This window comes from Acipenser ruthenus, chromosome 26, assembly GCF_902713425.1.
Source record: "Acipenser ruthenus chromosome 26, fAciRut3.2 maternal haplotype, whole genome shotgun sequence".
Lineage (NCBI taxonomy): Eukaryota > Metazoa > Chordata > Actinopteri > Acipenseriformes > Acipenseridae > Acipenser > Acipenser ruthenus.
Window position 1 is genome coordinate 7,475,766 of NC_081214.1, and position 23,116 is coordinate 7,498,881.

Sequence of the window (23,116 nt, forward strand, 5' to 3'; positions counted from 1 at the left end):
AAATTCATCTGACAGGCTCTCACTCTCACACATTGCATTGGACAGCTCAGGAGCCTTAGCCACTGATAGACAGCCGCTTTGACATGTCTGTGTTTCTGTAAGCAAATGTATTTATTTTAGTTTTTTATTCACTTTCTGCTACCGCTGTATGTACGGTACCATGATTTTATGGTTTGATTTTATGTGATCAATGTTTTTGCTGGATGGATCCACTAAGGGAAGTGCAGCCCCCATTTACAGGCGAAGGGCAACTGAACGCCTGTTTTGAGAATTTGCAAGGCAAGAGTTTTATTGACCCTTATAGAGTTTTAACTTGAACTCCCAGGGCGAACGAGAGCTATCCAAACTTTTCCAATAAATTGTTTTAATCACATATTTAATTTGGAGGAGAGGGGGGTATGTAGAGTTGGTACATCATTGCATTTCAGAACTGCAATTTAACATCCTGCTATTACGCAGTAAATCTTCTACATGTGAAATACCATTTGAGATACAGACTTCATATTTGTAATCTGCAGTACCATTGACTTTGACTTGAGAAAGGACAGGTCCCTCCAATCCGGGCAGAATGAGCTCACATTGCCGTCGTCTGTGCTCCCACAGCAGGGCTGCCAACTCAGCATCTTTAATGAACACCAAGATATATTTAGGACTTCTGATTTTCGGTGTTAAAAATGAAATCGGTGTATATCCAATAAACACCGGGGAAACACTGGAAATGGTTACTCAGTGCACGTTGACTTGACCCCTTTCCCAGTGCAGCTGGGCAGTGTCCCTCCTTCCTGACTTGTATCTATGATTGATTCGTTCTGAATACTTTACACCCACCCGAACTGCTGAGTGGCAGCAAAGTGCTACATTTCTATTGGAGGATTGTAACACGCTTGCGAGATTTAAAAAGATATAAAGCTATATTACAGTACGTCGAGAGGTAGGATTTACACGCTCGTGGAATTTAAATTGCAAATTTAAGACAGCCCCTGTGTGTCCAGCACTGCCCCTATAGAGCAGAGAGACATCTCCCTGTGTGTCCCCAGCACTTTCTATAGAGTAGAAAGACAGCCCCTGTGTGTCCAGCACTGTCTCTACAGAGCAGAGAGACATCTCCCTGTGTGTCCCCAGCACTGTCTGTATAGAGCAGAGAGACAGCCCCTGTGTGTCCCCAGCACTCTCTGTAGAGCAGAGAGACAGCCCCTGCGTGTCCCCAGCACTCTCTGTAGAGCAGAGAGACAGCCCCTGTGTGTCCCCAGCACTTTCTATAGAGTAGGGAGACAGCCCCTGTGTGTCCCCAGCACTTTATATAGAGTAGGGAGACAGGCCCTGTGTGTCCCCAGCACTCTCTATAGGGTACTGAGACAGCCCCTGTGTGTCCAGCACTGTCTCTATAGAGCAGAGATACATCTCCCTGTGTGTCCCCAGCACTGCCCCTATAGAGCAGAGAGACAGCCCCTGTGTGTCCCCAGCACTGCCCCTGTAGACCAGAGAGACAGCCCCTGTGTGTCCCCAGCACTCTCTGTAGAGCAGAGAGACAGCCCCTGTGTGTCCCCAGCACTCTCTGTAGAGCAGAGAGACAGCCCCTGTGTGTCCCCAGCACTCTCGATGGGGTACTGAGACAGCCCCTGTGTGTCCAGCACTGTCTCTATAGAGCAGAGAGACAGCCCCTGTGTGTCCCCAGCAATGCCCCTGTAGAGCAGAGAGACAGCCCCTGTGTGTCCCCAGCACTCTCTGTAGAGCAGAGAGACAGACCCTGTGTGTCCCCAGCACTCTCTGTAGAGCAGAGAGACAGCCCCTGTGTGTCCCCAGCACTCTCTATAAGGTACTGAGACAGCCCCTGTGTGTCCAGCACACTCTCTATAGAGCAGAGAGACAGCCCCTGTGTGTCCCCAGCACTGCCCCTATAGAGCAGAGAGACAGCCCTGTGTGTCCCCAGCACTGCCCCTGTAGAGCAGAGAGACAGCCCCTGTGTGTCCCCAGCACTCTCTGTAGAGCAGGGTGACAGCCCCCTGTGGGTCCCCAGCACGTTCAGTATAGATCCAGAGTGCTAGTCCTTTAACAGCTCATGTTCCCACTCAGATTATACAGCCACATGCAGCGACTGACCTAATTGTGAAACAGGAGCCTAATTTAATATTCCCCTTCCATTCCATTGTTTACAGCCCCCAGGACACTCTCCTGCACAATATGTAAATTCTGAAAATGCTTTTTTATTCAGTAAAATAATGTAATAAATACTGTAATGAATTGCTCAGGTGAGCTTAAAAGAGTTTGCAGCAGCCAATACTAATTCAGCAGTCTCCATGGCAACCCCCAAGACTGCCAATGGCAGTTGTTTGGAGTAAATCTGGTTGTATTTTGAATGTCTTGGAGCTGGCTAAATCAGAAGCTAGCCAAAGACCAGTTAAAGACTCGGCTAGGTTTGAAGTGGTCTGATCAAAATAAAAAGAAACAGAAATGCCTGCAACATGAAGCACACACTTTTGTGTGAAAAGGCTCTAGGAATGATTAATTGCTCACGTAAAATTGAATCCCAGGTATATGTTCTGTAATGTATAAAACTGCATCTCCCTGCTGCAGGTGAGTTTTGATCACAGGGAACAAATAGCAGATCTGACAGACTATGTAGACGCTTGGTTGGTAGGACCTTCCATATTCAAGACTGCACAAATTACTGAAGATTCATTACGATACAGTATCAGGAGGATTTTTATTTGTTCCAGTGAAAAAGAACAACCTTTCAAGTTACAAAATGAAAATAATAATATGCGTTAAATATATAACTGATTGACTGTTTATTAGAATAACTTATTTAGCCTGTCAAAAAAATAGAGCCCTAGTGATTGAGTAGCTCAGTGGTTAGAGAAAGTGCCTGGAAGGCTCCGAATGTGTGAGATTTATAATCCTCGTACAGGGTAGTTCATTCGCATGCGAGCGAGAAGCATTAAAGCAAGTAAATCGATTGCTGATGTCCTGGGAGATGGTAAACATTTATTGTGCAGCAGAAAGGGAAAGAGCCACTGGCTGTGGATACTCCCAGGGCCCTTGTGATGATGAGAATGCAGCCTCAAACTGCACTGCTGTATTAATAATGCACGCTCTATAATAACAGCTCTCTCCAGCCCCAGCATCCTCCTTCTCTACATCAACCACTTGCTTTCACTTTAATTTGCTTTTCTAACCTCCGATGGGGATGCATAAACGCCCCTGGGGATATCGTGGAGGTGGGCAGATCTTTTTAACAGCCAATCTATTAAGTATCAGCATGCTGGGGGATAGGGAGGCACCGTGTTGGTTTGAGAGGTAAGGTAGGTTTATGATACAGGTGGTAAAAAAGCACAGGTGTAGCTAACACAAGTAGCTTAACCCTATGTAGTGTGGATCCTGCTGTATTATATAGAGATGGGCTGCAGTGAATTTCTAGGTTATTATTAAATCACCCAAAACCCGAGATGGAAAATATAATCACAGCAGCTCCATTTGTTTTGTTTTTTTATAATATAGGAAACTATTTACTTACATATTTACTTGCACATAATTACAATGTTATAATGCATAGTTTCAATGTACTTAATGTGTGAATCGTTTTGCACGATATGTGTAAGTACACAATTGTATCAGAAAAGGGTTAGGGTTAGGGTTATATCATGCAAAAAAATTATACATTAAGTACATTTAAACTATGCATAATATCATTATAATTGTGTAAATACAAATGTATTTACTAAGTAACTACTATGTAAATACACAGTAATTAGAGACAGTGTTACCAATAAAAGTAAAACAACAAGAAAATAATAGTCCCAAGTAGCCTGCAGTGCCTTGTTGTAGGTACCTGTGTGTCTCTTCACGAAGGCTATGTCAAAGGCTGTTCTTCCTTGGGTTTTATTTTCTTGTTGGTTGATGACAGGCCACTGCAGCGCTTGGAGAAGTCAAAGTTACTGAATGTGACGACACATTTGACGTATCATCGAGTGCTTTATTTATGGGCTGGGATTCGATTGTAGGGCACATGCATACAGTATATAACATTATATAACATCAAGGTGTTTCAAAAAGCTGTGTGCTGCAGCGCGGACCTGATTTAATACCTGCAGAAGCTCAGCAGCCTTCACATGCACTCACATCAGGGCTCTCCAAATGTCACTGACGGGCGCCATCAGTATGCACCTCATGAATTCAATCAGGAGTCTGCTGGTTCTGTGGCTCTCCTCTCTATTATTCACAGTCAGGCCCGGGCTGCTGTGACTCTCTCTCTCTCTCTCCCTGATTCTCCCGGCCTCTTCATCCGCCTTCCTCCCTCCCTCCCGCCTTCCTTGAGCCTTAATTAGAGGCTGTCAAATGAGCGCAAGGACATGTATCTGCGCATCCTGGGTGAACATTTCATCAGGGACTGTTTTTTTCATTGCGCTCCTGTCAGTTGTTAAATCAAGACAGAGATCACCAGCTGTCAACGCACATCAGCGCATCATCCCATCAGAGCCCATACCGGCCCTTTTTTAGTAACTTCATGAGACTGGGCAAGCCAGGATTGTGTTTGATCCCAGTAAATGAAGCCTGGGCACAGCAGTTTACAAGAGAAGACACCAGGTCCAATTTTCCACACTGCTGTAAAGATAAGGCATGACTTAGTTAATTTAGTAAGATCAAAAAAGGATGCTATAATCTCACTTACTGTAATGATAAATGTTTACTCCTAGATAACATTTATTTTCATGCTTTAAACAGAGACACTTAACTTAAACGTAGGGGTATTTCCATGAAGGGAAGTGGAAAATGAGGACACTGCCTTTAAGAAGAGTTCTAACCAAGGCTTTCAAATGCATTTCCTTATATCATTACTGTGCTGAAGATATTTGGGTTCTCTGCATATAGGAGTGCGGTCCAAAGCTGTTAACATGCGTTATCTCATTAGCACGAGCAACATCATTCCTGATCTCCCCGTGTCCTTATGTGGAAGGTCTTTCACTCCTTTGCTTGTCTTTGAATTCTTTAACTCTGGTTATCCAGAGATTTCAGATACTGTAAGCAAGGTCCTTTGCTTTTGGTTTTTTAATTTAAATAAAGTTTAGCTAGAGCCTTGCCTCCAAAAAATAATTATAATAAAAGAAACATTTAAAGCTAGACCACTACAAAATCCCACTGGATGTTTGAGTTGAGTAGTTGAGTATCATCACCCAGGTCTGTGTTGATAAGCTGTGAAAGCTGAGTGTGGAAAACCATTGAAGCGTGCTCATGTTATTTCTTTATCAGACCTGTTTTACTACATGACTTTTAATAACACCACCGGGCTGCACACAATGATGAAGTCTGAATACAAGCGTCCTCTGCGATCAATTATATTCGCACCCTGCAGGAACTCATTTGTAGGTTAATTGCCGAGGTGTCGGTGCAGAGTTTCAATGTTCTGATGCTGAGTTCTCCCAAAGGACTCTCACTGCAAACCAATCTGAGGTGTCCAAATGAGAGTATTACAAAAGTATTGAATACAGTCTAAGTGGTATTTTATTTAATCGGATTACCTTTGTGTGCCAAACTTTGTAGCTAAAGCAGCACTATAGGTTTGAGTAGCTCGGTGGTTAGAGAAAGTGCTGGGCAGTTTTGGGTGAAAAAATATGCATACAGTAATAAAATAACTGAGCGTAGCCACACGAGTCAGTATGTAGGGGTACATCTAAGACAATTGCAGCCGTCTGCAAGTTAACACAACCATTATTGTGAAGGAGTGCTTTAAAATCCAAAAGCTTTATTAACATAAACACCGGTTCCCAGTTTATTGAGCTGATAATCTTCATAGCTTCATAGCTTCTAAAGGGAAAGTGGAAATGTGTCTTCTCTCCCTCAGCCATCACTGAGAGGGGGTGGCCTCTGGGGTAACAGTGGGACCCATGTCTGGAAAGTGCTCAGTGGCTCTACCCTGAGAGGAGCGTAGCAGAGCCCCTCAGGAGCTGATTAGCACAAGGACAACTGCACCCAATGAAGCCACTGAACCTCAAATAAACCTTGCGTTGTTTTTTATTCTTATTAGAATTGTAATTCATGTTTCTGTTCCTCTTTAAAAGCAGCAGTGCTAATGGTGATTTGGTGTAAATAGCTTTGAGAATGTAGTGCAAATTGCCTCTTGGTGTGAAGGCCTTGATAAATGTGTCCTTGAGTGAAGTCTGTGTGCGTGACCCGAGCTGCTCCTGTTGTTTCAGCCGGCAGAAACACGACCAATGAGGAGCTGGAGAGCATGCTGGAGAGCGATAACCCTGCCATCTTCACCTCCGGGGTGAGTACCAGCACCTTCACATCCTGGAGGACGCCTCCGCTCTCGCTGTCACCCCTCCTCCCTCCATCTCTTTGATTCAAGTTCACGTGCCTGTTGTGTCTGCTTCAAGCAAGGGCAGTGGAGTGAGCATTGAAAGTGTACAATGAACCTAACCCTCAGGCTGGCAACTGTAGGGAAACCCACCTACACCAGAGAGTGCAGGGAAGCCTAAAAGCAGAACAAGATCAGATGAAAAGTGTGGGAAAGACAAGAGGCAGTTTGACTTATTGAGGCTCGTCCCTTCATAGCACACTATTTGTCCCTACAGCTATGGCCAAAAATGAGTGAGCAGAGCCACTCTGATATTCATACAACACACCCGACAGCACGGGGCTCCTGAACTCCACGCAGAGCCTGAGCAGAGCCACTCTGATATTCATGCAACACACCCGACAGCACAAGGCTCCTGAACTCCACACAGAGCCTGAGCAGAGCCACTCTGATATTCATGCAACACACCCGACAGCACGAGGCTCCTGAACTCCACACAGAGCCTGAGCAGAGCCACTCTGATATTCATGCAACACATCCGACAGCACGAGGCTCCTGAACTCCACACAGAGCCTGAGCAGAGCCACTCTGATATTCATGCAACACACCAGACAGCATGGGGCTCCTGAACTCCACACAGAGCCTGAGCAGAGCCACTCTGATATTCATGCAACACACCCGACAGCACGAGGCTCCTGAACTCCACACAGAGCCTGAGCAGAGCCACTCTGATATTCATGCAACACATCCGACAGCACGGGGCTCCAGAACTCCACGCAGAGCCTGAGCAGAGCCACTCTGATATTCATGCAACACACCAGACAGCATGGGGCTCCTGAACTCCACACAGAGCCTGAGCAGAGCCACTCTGATATTCATGCAACACACCAGACAGCATGGGGCTCCTGAACTCCACACAGAGCCTGCAGGGAAACTAAACAGAGCTCACCTGCAATAAGACAGGCAGCCTCAATTACAGCTAGAGAGGGGCAGTCTGGAGAGCACAGCCCTTTGTGGAAGCAGCAGAGATACCCAGGTGTTGTACAGTACCATGAAAGCTGTACCGGTCGCTGCCAGTCTGTTCAATAAGTTGCTATTTGCTTTTCTCCTGCCCTACATTCATCATCCTGACTGCTGGGGATACAGAACCCTGGTGACTCCCATATCTACGTCACACTTTACAGTTTTGCATAGTTATTGGGAGTGTCAAAATCTGGAGACATAAGGAGGTGTCTGTCTGTCTGTGTCCAAAATCTGTCCATACATTTTTAAATGTAAGTACAGTAGATGTAGGTCATGGTGATCTTTTTTTACTGTTAGCTCTAACATACCATTAATTATTTATTATATAATTCTAGTGCTTCCAGCTCAGTCTTTCCAGACATTTGGTTAAGTTGCTGTAAAAGTGTCTGTGGTTTGGGAAAAGGTCCTGTCCCTCTCTGAGAGCTAGTCTTACAATATTTCTATTTAATACACAGCAGACCCTGCTATTTATGTGATACAGCCATCGGAAATATCTTTATATCAGATAGCTTGTACCAGATAGAAATGATGTCACATTAACATTAGCTGTACTTTTTAATCATTCTCGTTTTGCAATATATTCTAAAACAATATATAATATGGGTCAGCTTTTATAATGCAGCACCCTAGACCATATTCTATATATAATGGTCTCAGCTTCACCTGTCTGTCAGGGCAGACAGTGTCATTGTGAAAAGATGGTTTGAGAGAGGAAGTCTGGCTGTTTGATCGATTTCTCAGCAAACAGACCTGGCCCGTTGAGTCAGAGCTCAGGTCTGCAGACGAGCTGTGCACTCTGCTGTCACACATATCAAGCAAGAAAAGACATTGTTTCCAAAAGCATTCCACTGTGGGACGTTTTATCACCTGTCTTTCTTTTCTTTCTACTTATGGCCAAAAGTTTTGCATCACCCTATTGAATTGACTCATTTTGCTTCATAAAGTCGAAACCTGCTGAATAATGTTACTTTAACATATTGAATTATATACCGCTTTGTAGTTTTCCATATACTTAACGAAAAACTGACAAAAAATAAAAAATGTGACATTTCAAAATCAAACATGAAATACTGCACAACAGTACTATTATGGCTTCCGGTAGACTTTTGCAATATAATTTTGTAGTTTCTTTGATTACAAGATGTTAAATAAAACATAAAAATTATGTTCATATAATTTTTTTTTTTTAAATGATGTCTCAGTCCTAAAATGCTAGGTAATGCAAAACTGTTGGCCATGGCTGTATGTTAAAGAATATCAGACTTAAACATTCAAATCCAGGGTTGTACACAGTATATTATAGATTTCTATTACACGGCGTGTTTTTCTCATTTAGCTCCTCAAACTCTCTGAACCCATGCCACTGTGCCTGTACTGTGTGTGGCTACGCCCTCTGACCCTCCCTTTCTCCTCCCCCCAGATCATCATGGACTCGAACATCACAAAGCAGGCGATGAACGAGATCGAGACGCGGCACACCGAGATCATCAAGCTGGAGAACAGCATCCGCGAGCTGCATGACATGTTTGTGGACATGGCCATGCTGGTGGAGAGCCAGGTGAGAGCAGGACTCTGGGAACCTGGGGAGGGGCTTCCTGCACTGCCAGGGCTGGTTACAGGACAACTCATATAGTCCCTATCTCACTTGGAGCTGAACCACACTGAAAATCAATTTTGATTACACTCATAGAAAGCATATGTACAGCCAGTTTCACCCAGTACTGATTTTACTACATACTGTGCACCAGAAGCAGAAAGAAAGCAGAAAATCTTACTGCCAACAAACTAAACATGTAAAGCAGAGGGGGCAAGGGGTACTTTTACCTCCTACGGGCATAAAACAGCATTGGTACCCTACACTTAATATAAGATAATTCAAGAAAACATGTTCATTTAGTGAACATTAGCCACTAATTTAATTTTGATAAAAAAAAATTAATATTTAAAATTGCTTAAGTGCTTTTTTATTTTTGTAAAGATTGTTAAAATATCAGAAATTGTATATTTTGGTCTTTGTCGTATTAATTAGTGGCTAATATTCACTAAATGCTTGTATTTAACATGTTTTTTTATTTTTTTATTTAGTGACCAATTATTAGTTTTATTTATTTTCCCCCAATTTGGAATGTCCAATTATGTTTTTTCTCCTCACCGCAGCGAGTCCCCACACAGCACAGACGTTCTGAGGGCGTGTGAGTGTCCTCCGATCTTACAAGCCTAAAGTCAGAATCACTTTTACACTGATCAATCCAGAGCAGAGGTGGGCGGGTTGCCGATCCCGGAGAACACAGACCAGCCCTGCCTCTTATCCACTCTGAATGTGTTCTGTGTCTGGCCAGTAGGGTTCGCTGTTGCACGATGAGGAGAAGGAATCCCTGCTGGTTTCCCATCCCCCACCCCGGGAGTGTCAGAGCCAATGTGATGCCCCCTTCGGAGTCCCCAGCAAAGTTCAGCTTCTTTGCACAGCCTGGATATGAACCAGCGGCGTCCAAGCTGTGTGACTCACCCTGCGCTCCCAACGGCAGCGCTTTAACTGGAGGAGCCACTCGGGGACCCCCTTAACATGTTATCTTGAATGATCTTATATTAAGTGTAAGGTGCCAATACTTTGGTTTTACACTGGAATGTACGATTGAGTGTTTGAAGACATGGAGGATCAGCTTACTGTACCTCTCCAGCAAACATACAAAAGCTATCAGGGCGGTCTGGCTGGGAGAGTGAGGGGCAGTGCACTGCAGTACATTACATTGCAGTGCATTGCCTTATATTGCAGTGCATTGCAGTATATTGCAGTATATTGCAGTGCATTACATTGCAGTGCATTGCCTTATATTGCAGTATATTGCAGTATATTGCAGTACATTACATTGCAGTGCATTGTGCTCACTATGAGCTATCCCAGCGCCAGCAATCGATGAAGATCCCTCCCTGCAAGGGGAATTGAAGCCGTCTGTCTCTCCAGTAATTGGCAATCCTGAAATCAGCAGAGGGCAATCGGGGGTGGCAGCTATCTTGTCGAGACACACTGGAACACGCTGCCTCCTCCATCTCCACGGCTGGCTGGGCGCACACACAGACTTTACATTAAAAATGTAGCAAGTCTGGAACTGGTGGAAGGGGGGTTCTTTGGAGCTGCTATGACTGTAACCCTGTCAGTTTCGTTGTGGTTTCAAATGGAGGTGTGCAGTGTTGTGACCTCGTTTAGCCCGTTGAGAGAGAAATTAGAAAACACAGGTGCTCCTCGAGGTAATACAGAACACTCACTTCACCAAGGTCTTTACACCAAACTGCAATTTAGCACCATTTTTTGTGAAAGGAAAATAAACGTATGATTGTTGCTAAACGGGTAAATTCACAGGTGTGTCTGAATGGTTTCCTAGTTTGCATGTGTTCCCCCTAGAGCTCATTTTGATGGTGATTGAATGTACACATTTGTTAAAAGCATGAGTAAATAAAGATCGTAATTATAATGTTTGTACCTAATCCAATATGATTGTGTTTTTGTTTTTACAAAAATGAAATACTAATGTACTAATGAAATTAGTCTAGCCAGAAATTGGTTGAGGTTCTGTAATTATCCAATAATATGAATAACTTACAGACTGGGTCTATGCCCATGCTGCTTCCTCTGCCTCTGTCTCTTTCTCTCTCCCCCTAACCTTGTAAAGCTTCGTAAGCTCTCTGCTGCTCCCCTGTTGAAGACGGCCTGGTTCACACAAGGTAACCCAGTCTCACTTTACTAACACTGCTTTGCTTTGTGAGCTTTCCTTCTGCATGCTGTTGCATGTGTGTGTTTGTGCGTGTGTGTTTCTGTGCGCTAGACCTCCATGTATTCACAGGATGGTATGGTAGCAAGGTAGCTACCCTTATGGAAGTTTACCACTGTCAATTTGAACAGTAATTGTCCATTTATCCCAAACCTTTCCAGTGTTTATACAATGCATTTACCATAGTATCATGCTTTATCATGCTTTATCATGCTTTCACTGTGCTTACAAGGCTTGCCTATGCTTTATCATGCTTTATCGTGCTTTCACTGTGCTTTACAAGGCTTGCCTATGCTTTATCATGCTTTCACTGTGCTTTATTACACTTGCAGGGATTTTCCTGTGGGAAACTTAAGGGTAGTGCTGCCATGACAAATCAATTATATCAAAGAAAAAAATATCAAAGTTAGACGCTTGTGAAGAAAGTCACCCACCCTTTAGAACACTTCTATTGAATTGATCGAAACAGCCTTGAAAAGAATTGTGACTTTGTGAACAGGACCCAGTGTGTGTCACATTGAAAAGAAACGTCTTCCATCTCATCATTTGCTGTGTGTCCTTGACAAAGCAGTGCCATACCATATCATTAATGCAGAAACTGGAAAAGCATTTTGGGCAGCAGATTACAACTTGGAAGGTAATGGCACACTTGAAAATAAAAGTTAATGTTGCTGACTATATTCAGTTCATTTAAAGACAGTGAAACTATGGAAAATCCTCTGACAAACTTTGTTGCTTTATTTGATTATCTGTTTGCCAATCCCTTCTTCAATGCAGTGACCCTTAAAGGGGCATTGATATCACAAGGGCAATTACACTGATACCAGCCATTGATAGAATGGCACTACAATGGAGACGTATTCATATTGTGACATATCAATGGTTTCACAATGGAATGAACTATGCTGTAGACACACTGGGAATGTATTGCAGTACCATGCTGCCAGACCAGTGGCAGACAGTGTGCTGCTGTGCAATATCTGTCACAAGACAGCACTCCCCGGAAAGCAGAGCGCAGAAACGACAGAGCTGGCACACTCCCAGGGTGTATTTATGAGTAATCCCAATTACAGACCCCAGCCTTTGGAACACTGCGTTCCCTTTAGCCTGCTAATTTCAGCGTCTTGGAGGGAGACAGAGAGGGAGAAGTGTTAATCACTGGTAAAGCAGGCAGTTGCTGCAGGTGGTATAGTGCTGCTCTCTCTCTCTCTCTCTCTCTCTCTCTCTCTCTCTCTATCTCTCTCTCTCTCTCTCTCTCTCTCTTTAAGTCTTACATGCTATCTCTCGCTCTCCCTTTCTCTCTCTCTGTCTCTTTCTTTCTATCTCTCTCCCCCTCCCTTTCTCTGTCTCTTACTTGCTATCTCTCTCACTCTATTTCTCCTTCACTGTTTCTCTCTGTCTCAAGCAGTCAGTGCAACTGAGGTCTTATTAGGAGTTAAAAAGAGTATCCACTACACTCTCTGAATATTTCATGTTTTATTGTGTGTTCTGTGTCGCTGTTTCTGCTTAGATCATTACAAGCTATTTCAGCACGCATTGCTTCTGAAAAGGTTTTGTGATGTGAGGCAGGGAAGCATATCAGCGTCGCGCTGTGCACAGAGCCCATAGGGGAAACCTTGTGCCCTGAAGCGTGTGCAACACTGCTATGCTCCCCCGCCTCACATGCCCACAGTTTTGGATGGAATAGCTTGTTAGCATGGCCAGTAATGGTCAAATCAGAAACAGCAGTAGAGAATGAACCGTACACTTTACACACTACTGCAAACACACTAAGGGAACGCCTATATGTGTGTGTGTGTGATATGCATGCAGTTAAATAAAATTCCAATACTGCAAATGTATAAAATATAAACGCCCCTTACAGGAGAATATCTAGAAATCTCCATCAGTCTAAACCTACCAAGTGTAATTGTGCAGTTTACAGAGCTGTATCCCTTCCTTGACTGCAGGGGGAGCTGGTGAACAACATTGAGAAGAATGTGATGTCATCGGTGGACTACGTGGAGCGAGCTAAGGAGGAAACTAAGAAAGCCGTGAGCCTTAAGGGCAAGAGCCGCCGGGTGAGTGGCTAGCCTCCGGTCCAAACCGCCGCTCTCAACCCCTCTCTGTCTCTCTCTCTCTGTGTCTCTCCTCACTGCTGCCCAAACCAGGGGGAGATGATCGACCGCATCGAGTATAACGTGGAGCACTCCGTCGATTACGTGGAGCGCGCCGTCTCTGACACGAAAAAGGCTGTTAAGTACCAGAGCAAAGCGCGGCGGGTGAGTAAGGGGGAGAGGCCTGCAGCTCTGACCGGTCTGTGCATGTGGCGTGGCGGGGCGTGGCGTGATGAGGCGTGGCGAGGTGTGGCATGGTTTGCCTCATCTGCGTAGAGCTTTGAGAATACTTTGTCTCCCACAGAACATTTTGAAATCTCCAAGTAGGTTAAGTATGCAATAAAAGCCTACTACAGTAGAACCTCCAAGTAACCACACTGCAGCCCAGCACTTTAACCACTGAGCTACTCAAACACACTGCCTTCTACACTGCAGCCCAGCACTCTAACCACTGAGCTACTCAAACACACTGCCTTCTACACTGCAGCCCAGCACTCTAACCACTGAGCTACTCAAACCCACTTCCTTCTACACTGCAGCCCAGCACTCCAACCACTGAGCTACTGAAACCCACCACCTTCCACACTGCAGCCCAGCACTAACCACTGAGCTCCTCAAACCCACTGCCTTCCACACTGCAGCCCAGCACTTTAATCACTGAGATCCTCAAACCCACTGCCTTCCACACTGCAGCCCAGCACGCTAACCACTGAGCTACTGAAACCCACTACCTTCCACACTGCAGCCCAGCACTAACCACTGAGCTCCTCAAACCCACTGCCTTCCACACTGCAGCCCAGCACTAACCACTGAGCTCCTCAAACCCACTGTCTTCCACACTGCAGCCCAGCACGCTAACCACTGAGCTACTGAAACCCACTACCTTCCACACTGCAGCCCAGCACTAACCACTGAGCTCCTCAAACCCACTGCCTTCCACACTGCAGCCCAGCACTAACCACTGAGCTCCTCAAACCCACTGCCTTCCACACTGCAGCCCAGCACTCTATTTCAACCCACTACCTTCTACACTGAAACCCACTACCTTCCTAAACACAGCATACAATCCTAACCACCTGTCCTGCTTCTTAGATCTCCTGTGCCTTTACAACAGCACAGCACTTTGATTATAAAAAATGAAATAATTCCTAACTGAGACTTCATTTGTCTTGTGGGTACATGGAAATATGATGCGTTGACGTGCCTAACAAACTAGTTGGCTTCAAGTGAATTTTTCCAGATATGATCATTAAATCAACAGCACCACCTTTTGGAAGTTAACAGCATTACAACTCATGGCACTTGCTCTAATTTGGTCTTCGTAATAAGCCAGTGTTAACTTGAAGGATAAAACTACAATGGAGGTTTCCAGTGTTCTTGTGGGCGTAGCTATTTGAGTTTACACAGCTGTTGTGGTCTCTTTCTCCTGGTACATTGTAAATTGTACGGCACTCTTCATCAGTACAGCTCCCTGCACAGTTCTCAGCGGTATTGTCAAATGGAGTACAATGAAGTCGTCAAGTGCAATAGAATCTTCACAGTGTATGAGAATAGAAAAGCAGATGCTCTGTTATAATTAGACTAAAAGGCAGAGCTGTGGTATATTCCCATTGAAATGCAGGCTTCATAACTATCAGCAGACATGTGGATTGTGAGAAGAAAAGTTACATTTTTACAAAACTAGAAGTAAACGCTGATACGCTGTATTCATGCTGTATGTTTATCATTGATATTTTTTTTTGTTTTTTTTACTTTGGAGTGGACAGCTTTGAAACTCGACACTAAGCGTTGTGTTTTTGAATTTGATGCTACTTTTTTCACACGTAGTTTTCGTTCCTGTGGTCCGTCTCTTCGGTTGTGCTGTCTCTGAGTTTGTTTCTCTCGTTGAAATGCTCTGAATGTCATATTTGTGTAATGGGCCGTGATGGTGCACTGCTGGTGGGATGAGGTTCAAATCGCACACCTACAGATGAGCCTGGCTGTTTTGCACAGTTAGGACACATGGTCACAGCCTCAATTGAATTCTCGCTGTTTTAAAGGTTTTAGGATAAAACTTCAGAAACGAAACTTCTTGAAACAGGGAGATGTAGCTTTTACATAATACAGAATACTCTAAAGGGTTGAATATCGATCCGGCATTAAAAAGGTTTCAGCTCTGAAAATGGAAAGATCTCTTTCTTTTTGTCTCGCTCAGCCCCTTGTTATGAGAACGGAATGAGCAGAATTCATCTCTGAGAAGCATGGACTGTGTGTGTGTGTGTGTGTCTGTGTGTGTGTGAGTGTCAGTGTGTATCAGTGCGTGTGTCTGTGTGTATGAGAGAGTATTGTGTGTGTGTGTCTGTGTATGTGTGTGAGCCTGTGTCTGTGAGTGAGTGTCAGTGTGTGTGTGTGTGTGCGTGCGTGCGTGAGTGTCTGTGTGTGTGAGTCAGTGTCTGTGTGTGTGTGTGTGTGTGTGTGTGTGCGTGAGTGTCTGTGTTTGTGAGTCAGTGTCTGTGTGTGTGTGTGTGTCTACTTTTATAGCTTTCTTCATGTGGACTAATTGGTCCGCACAGTGATGGTAATTAGTAAAAGATCCATGCTCCTCTGCAGAAAATCTCCACTTCATTAGAGTGGAAGCAAGGTCTGCATCACAATAGCTAGTGTGGGCCTGTGCGTGTGTGCGTGTGTGCGCGTGCGTGCGTGCGTGCGTGTGTGTGTGTGTGTGTGAGAGAGGGAGGGAGTGCTCAGCCCTGTGGGAGACCCTGCTGCACAGTATTTATTCCTGTATCAGTGTGTGTGTGTGTGAGAGGGAGGGAGTGCTCAGCCCTGTGGGAGACCCTGCTGCACAGTATTTATTCCTGTATCAGTGTGTGTGTGTGAGAGGGAGGGAGGGAGTGCTCAGCCCTGTGGGAGACCCTGCTGCACAGTATTTATTCCTGTATCAGTGTGTGTGTGTGTGTGAGAGAGGGAGGGAGTGCTTAGCCCTGTGGGAGACCCTGCTGCACAGTATTTATTCCTGTATCAGTGTGTGTGTGTGTGTGTGAGAGGGAGGGAGGGAGTGCTCAGCCCTGTGGGAGACCCTGCTGCACAGTATTTATTCCTGTATCAGTGTGTGTGTGTGTGAGAGAGGGAGGGAGGGAGTGCTCAGCCCTGTGGGAGACCCTGCTGCACAGTATTTATTCCTGTATCAGTGTGTGTGTGAGAGAGGGAGGGAGTGCTCAGCCCTGTGGGAGACCCTGCTGCACAGTATTTATTCCTGTATCAGTGTGTGTGTATGTGTGAGAGGGAGGGAGTGCTCAGCCCTGTGGGAGACCCTGCTGCACAGTATTTATTCCTGTATCAGTGTGTGTGTGTGTGTGTGTGAGAGGGAGGGAAGGAGGGAGTGCTCAGCCCTGTGGGAGACCCTGCTGCACAGTATTTATTCCTGTATCAGTGTGTGTGTGTGTGTGTGTGTGAGAGAGAGGGAGGGAGTGCTCAGCCCTGTGGGAGACCCTGCTGCACAGTATTTATTCCTGTATCAGTGTGTGTGTGTGTGTGTGTGAGAGAGAGGGAGGGAGGGAGTGCTCAGCCCTGTGGGAGACCCTGCTGCACAGTATTTATTCCTGTATCAGTGTGTGTGTGTGTGTGTGTGTGAGAGAGGGAGGGAGTGCTCAGCCCTGTGGGAGACCCTGCTGCACAGTATTTATTCCTGTATCAGTGTGTGTGTATGTGTGAGAGGGAGGGAGTGCTCAGCCCTGTGGGAGACCCTGCTGCACAGTATTTATTCCTGTGTGTTTTGTTTTCCCTCCCACAGAAGATGCTCTTTATAGGAATCTGCCTTGCAGTCACGCTAGCGATTCTTCTCATTTCCTTGGCGGCTACACTCAGTTAACGAGCAAAGACACCGTCTCCCAAGACACCAAAATAAGACTGAAAATAGATGTGTTTTATTATTGTTATTATTATGATTATTATTATTATTATTATTTCTGTTTTGTCTGTGAATTAAGAAGCTGGGTTTATAATTGTTCTTTATGCTTTAACCTTTTGAAAAAATAAGAACCAAACCAAAAGTATTTCTGGTTCAGCATTTGTCTGTCATGTTGCTACTGGAATTTAAACTTGTAATTAAAAAAAACAAACATTTTTTTTCTTTCGTTTTTTTTTTTTTTTTTACTGAACAGTCGATTGACTTGCCTTTATTAGTTTTTTTTATATAAAATTAGTCTACACATATTTGCTGTAAAGATATGTTGACAACAGTTAAGTACCAAATACATTTTTCTTTGAAAAAATCAGAACATAAACTATTTGAGTACAGTCATCAGACGGCTATGAAGGTCAACACGTAGAAAATGGAGCTTCATCATCACTGTGGGCAGGAAAACACCAAGAAATGTATCGTTATTAAGGTTCAGTTTCTTATTTTATATTGAGGTGTAATAAAATTATCTGGAGGGCTATAGCTGCAGAATTAACAGTTACATTTAGACTTAACTTTTACGGTTAACAAAATTAGAATACGTTATCATGGCAATATAATTAAAGAGAAATTTTAAGGTTTAAAAATGCTCCAAATAAATTACAAAGTAGCCTGTCCTGAAATGAGGGCAATGGCACGCAGTGTGATAGTGTTTACTCTGTGGTGATAGAGTCTTATAGTTCCATAGAGATTGCAGGAGCTCAAACAGCCCTCAGGGCATATCCTATCCACAGCATGAAGCATGCATACTGGGCACAGTTCTCTGTCCATGAGGTGTGAGGGCTGCTGAACAGCTGGAGGGAGGGAAAGGATTTGGGGAGCCTTGTGTTTTGACAGGATCACCATAGAGAGAGCTTGGGATCTAGCTAGTAATGGTATTACTGTACCTCTACAGCAGGCATGCATATTTACAGAGGAGCTTCATAAGCATCCTGCATTCTCCTCAGTCCTTGTATTGTTTTAATTCCGATGTCATTGTTATAATGTTGTGTATTCATATAGAGATGGTGTTCCAGTAACTCCTATGCAGGTACTGGAACACTAATGCTTTCTGAATACAGCTCTAAACAGCTTTGAGGATGAGGGTTACCTGGTTATTGTAGTCATTATATAAAAGGATTCTAGTTCAGTATGCTGTTGGTTACACGTTTGTAACATGCTTTAGTATATATACATATTTGCCAATGGTTAGGTACTGTACCTAGAAATCAGACATGACTCTGCCAAAGTTTCCTGAAAAATATGTCAGTGTTACAAAATAAATTGCATTTCCTTTTTGATGACTGGATAGTGGAAACATTCATAGTTGTTCTATATATCTAGGGCTTCTGATTTCCGGTGCTTTCCCCCGACTTTTCTACTCTCCTTTAAGAATTCAATTGATGTCTGTTAAGCCACTTGTGTATCTCAATGACAGAGAAACGCGTTAATAGTAAAATTGATTTCATTTACGTTTTTTTTCTTCTGTGAAACAACAAAATGGGCTTTTAAATCGGCCAAGCCTTGATTAACAAGCTGAACATACAAACGAGATCGCAACATGTTAATAAGCGACTCATCTTTATTAAAGCTGTAATGAAAAGTATTTTATGAAGGACACACCTTATTACAATCGTTCTGTGTGACTGTATTTACATTAATAAAAACCCTGTAAATTAAATCAACTTTACTATAAACACGTTTCTCAATTGCATTTTTAAAAGAGAAGCATTTGTCCAATGATGTTGAAACTTGTTAGGCTTGTTAAGCAGTTTGTCACACTTACATGTTTCCATGCACATCCTGTGGATGTAGGTCATGGTGATCGGCTCTTTCATTAACCCGGTGAGGTCGTACTTGTTGAGTATCAGTGGTTGAGTAGCACACCAGTGGCCATTCATTTATATCCAAGTAGTTTAATAACTATGAAAACTGTGTAAAAGAATCACTGCTTAATGGAATCAATCGCATTTTGAAATCTTTGCTTCCACCCAATCCAAAACCATATGATCAGCATGAATGTATACAACATGATCTCCAGAGATCTCAGGGTAGCTCTAAGTAGGATATAGTCTGGGCTCTGCTACAGCAACTAAGCAGGGATTGAGTAGTACTTTTTTCATTCATTTGTTTCAGTCTTGTGCTATTGTGTGTTTTTCATTGTAATTTGTATTAATTTATCCTTCTGTGAAGGCCTTTGCACACTGTGTTGTGTAGCATGCTGAATGTATTCTTCCTTGCTGTGAATGCATTGTGAATGCATTGTGAATGCATTGTAAATACATTGTGAATGCATTGTGAATGTGCCGTGTTTACTGTATATTTGAGCAGGAAAACGAGTTTGCAACCATGGAGAGGCTTTTAGCATTTAGTGTTTTCAGTCTCTTTAATAAGGAAATATCCCTTTATAGTAACATTGCATTAATAATGCAGCTGTTTCTATTAGACTCACAACATTGCCAAGCCATGAGACTGGCCCACCCTTTCACGCTGCAGTTCCAGTGTTTTTCCACTTTGCACTGCATGCACATGTCCTGGTGGAGAACAAGGTAAGTAAACTGTGTTAAAGGGTGCTGATCTCAGCTATAATATGAATTGGTTTTTTTTAGCACATCCATGGTTGAAAATTCTATCCTTGGTTTGATTATGTAACTGTAAACCCCTCTATACCCCCGACCAAATTAGTTGTCATCATTTTTGTCCAGCACAGTATTGCACAGTATACAGTACATTGAAACTAGCAGCTATTTAATCTGCTGCTTTAATAGAACTAGAGCAATGAGCTCAAATGATTGGCGCACAGATAAAAGGGGGTTCATGGGTTTACAGGGCACAGCATATGTGATGACAGCTGAGATCATCAATCTACTACTGTTGAGCTCAGTCTCTGTCTCCATTCCAGTTGACTAATCCGTATTAGAAATGAGTAAAATTATCTTGATCTTTTGAGGAATACACATGTGCCTGCCTGGTCCAAACAGTTCTGAGGGCCGCTGATAGTAGTGCACTAAATACATGTGGGGCCGCTGATAGTAGTGCACTAAATACATGTGGGGCAGCTGATAATAGAGCACTAAATACCTGTGGGGCAGCTGATAATAGAGCACTAAATACCTGTGGATTTTTTGGACTATCTTACTTTAATATTGTGCAGATGCTGTAATAATAAATATGATCAGACAAGGCTTTAACTGTTTTCTTCTTTCTATTCTATTTTCATGCTGCCTGGATTTGTAATATTTTATTTTCTAAATGGATTTATTATAATTTGCTCTCTGGACTCACAGAAGAAAATCATGATCATTGTGTGCTGCGTAGTGCTGGGGATCATAATCGCGTCCAGTGTTGGGGGGACGTTAGCCTAAAACCTAAAAAGCAGCAGCAACAAAATATCCATTGCCAACTCTACACGCACACACACACACACACTCATACACACTTACAGACACACACACACACGCACACACTCATACGCACTCACAGACACACGCACACACACAAACACACAGTTCTGCATAGAGCGCAGTGATCTTTTGAGATAATAACATTTTAAAGAGGAGTATTTGTTATGCATGGTTTCTTTTTGTAAATCCGTGGTTCTGCAATGTGAGTTTACTTGAGTGTTGGTTGTCATATGAAGAAATGTGTTTGAATTTTTTTTCATTTTTATAAGGGGGCAGTGGTTTTGCAATTCAAAATGTTATACTGTATTCTGCATACATTCCAAAAATAAAAGTGCTTATCGACACTGGCAACATTATCACTGCCCCTATAACATGATGTGCCAAAGACCTCATTGGCCTTTGCTTTCAATGCAAATGTATAGATATACAGATAACCACTTCCTGTACTGTAGGACAGATACACTCCAATGGTCTGAAGCTTCAGCTTCCATAGCATTGTCTTGCAAATCCAAATATTCTGAAAAAGCAAGCAAGGAACCAAAGGCTCTTCAGAACAACAGCAGGGCGGTGATAGCATTGCTAGTGTGAAAAAGAGAAGGGAAACTGATTCGAAACTTAACTAAGGATTGAAAAGGACCAATAGAAGCTGCAGTAGCCATAACTTAGACACAGTTAACAGCACATGATTCAATCATTATATCAAGGGTTCTATGGTGGGCACTGGGTATTACAATTGTTTATAAAGAATGCCATGCTATTGTATATCATCATGAATTCATTGTGCATACACCCCAAAACGGGAATAAAATCTTACATTTTGTCCAATATAATCATTTTCTGCCTTTAGCACAATGCAGATGAAAAGCAAGCTGTGGGTACAAGGAAGGAGGCACCATTATAAAAGGGCCATCTTAAGAAGGAGTCGGTGGAAATGGCATTGAGGCCGTTCTCAATCTGGGCAATAGAAGCAGCTTCTAAACTTAGTTGTAATGATGCTTCCTCCCTAGAGAAGGATTCAGCTAAGGGACTCTCAGCCAGTGTCTGCATTCAGACAGTGATTAAACAAAGCCTGGGTTTATTCTGCCTGTGAGGCTCTTAAGCCGAGATGTTGAGGGTCTTTTCAGTTGATCTCAATGTTGGCAGGTTTAAATAGCACTAATAATTGAGAACATTGGAAAGTGAGAAAATCAAACATCGGACTGTTAAAATGTTAAACGCCAACACAGAGTCCAATTCGTGATGTAAAGGGTGGTTGTGTTTAGAACAACGTTGAGAGCAATTGAATGGACCCCACTGTCTGTAGGAGGAAAGGCTTAGAGCGCAACCCACTCCCAAGGGACAGTGTGTGTGATTTCCATTACATGAGAGTAGGTGGTAAAACTTCATGCTGATACTGGACTCTCGCCAAGATAAAGCTGGAAATAACCCCACACACCGTCCTCTGGGTTGCAAATGACAACATCCAACAAACAGCAATGCAGAAAAACCTCTTTACTTCCACTATGCACGGTGCATCTCTAATAAAGAATGACACCCTCATAAGTGAGTGAAAATGTATCCTGTGTCTACCTAACACTGTAACTGGATTACTGTCTGTATGCCAGTCCTCTGCAGCTATCATCTTCCCGTCAGTTACCAGGTGCTTCCGACGGCACTTACAGTCCTTACCCCAGTCGTGTTCTATGAAGTACGGATGCACGACTGTGATCCATGATTTCCTGTTTGCAGTTGCAGTCCAGAGTATATATGCACCAATGAGTCTTGGATACGCTACTGTATGTTATACCCTTTTCAAAATAAACCATAGATTCTAGCCATTGTAAGTCCTTTTAAGGTTGTCAGGCTGCATTCAATGGTGTTGTTTGTAGTCCCATCATTCCTGCAGAAGCCCTCCACTTTATATTGTGGTCTTTGAATAAATTCTGCCTTGCTGTTTTTGTAATGTGTTTGCGCATGTGCTATCTAAACTACACCTGGCTTGGAAGGTAGTTGGTGTTCCTGTTTAGCAGCCTCTTTAGTAGTTTAATATTTATAAAAAAAATAGAATTGTTTCAAAAACAAGGTATATTTTATATACACATTCGCACATAAATATAATTATGAACATTATGTTTGAAATAATACACTAGAAACAATCTGAAAGCAGTGACTGGTTCTTGTTTATGTAGCTGTATTTATTAATCTCTTCCAATAAAAATTTTACCTTCTATTCACGGGGGTTTAAACAAGCCACACATGGGCTGCAAATACAGAGTGCAACAAGCAGTTAAGAGTTTCAGCACATGCCTTTTTATAGAGATATAGACATATATTAAAAACACATTGCTTTCTGGCCATTTTCTTTTTAAAACAAATTAAAAACCTATTTGATGTATATTTAGCTATGTATAATGCTGAGCTTCTTCTATGCATCTTCTCTGGCATTCCAAAAACAGAGCGAGAAGGCTGTGTGTTGTGCAATGTATAAAACGAGCTTGTGTGTTTAGTGTAGAACATTTCCGTTGATATTCGCTTGGTCTTGTCCTGTCGATCGATTTGTACATATTTATAGTATGTGTAAATGAAAGTATAACTAAACAAATGAGTGCTCTTTCACATCAAAAGTCTATCGA

General features: G+C 43.1%; 1 protein-coding gene across 4 annotated transcripts in view; it reads left to right on the forward strand.

Annotated features, from left to right (window-relative positions):
* LOC117430619 (syntaxin-1A-like) overlaps positions 1–22,848 on the forward strand; it is a 104,807-nt gene extending 81,959 nt beyond the window's left edge. Inside the window, exons 7-11 of one of the 4 annotated variants that reach the window (XM_059001410.1) lie at positions 6,192–6,265; positions 8,739–8,876; positions 13,035–13,145; positions 13,236–13,346; positions 20,388–22,848. In XM_059001410.1, the coding sequence (XP_058857393.1) occupies positions 6,192–6,265; positions 8,739–8,876; positions 13,035–13,145; positions 13,236–13,346; positions 20,388–20,465 (512 nt within the window). In that variant the 3' untranslated portion in view covers positions 20,466–22,848. Of the gene's footprint in view, positions 1–6,191; positions 6,266–8,738; positions 8,877–13,034; positions 13,146–13,235; positions 13,347–16,953; positions 17,281–20,387 lie in introns of those variants that run through there. The other 3 variants (XM_059001408.1, XM_059001409.1, XM_059001407.1) reach the window with 3 other exon arrangements.
* The last annotated feature ends 268 nt before the right edge of the window (positions 22,849–23,116 follow it).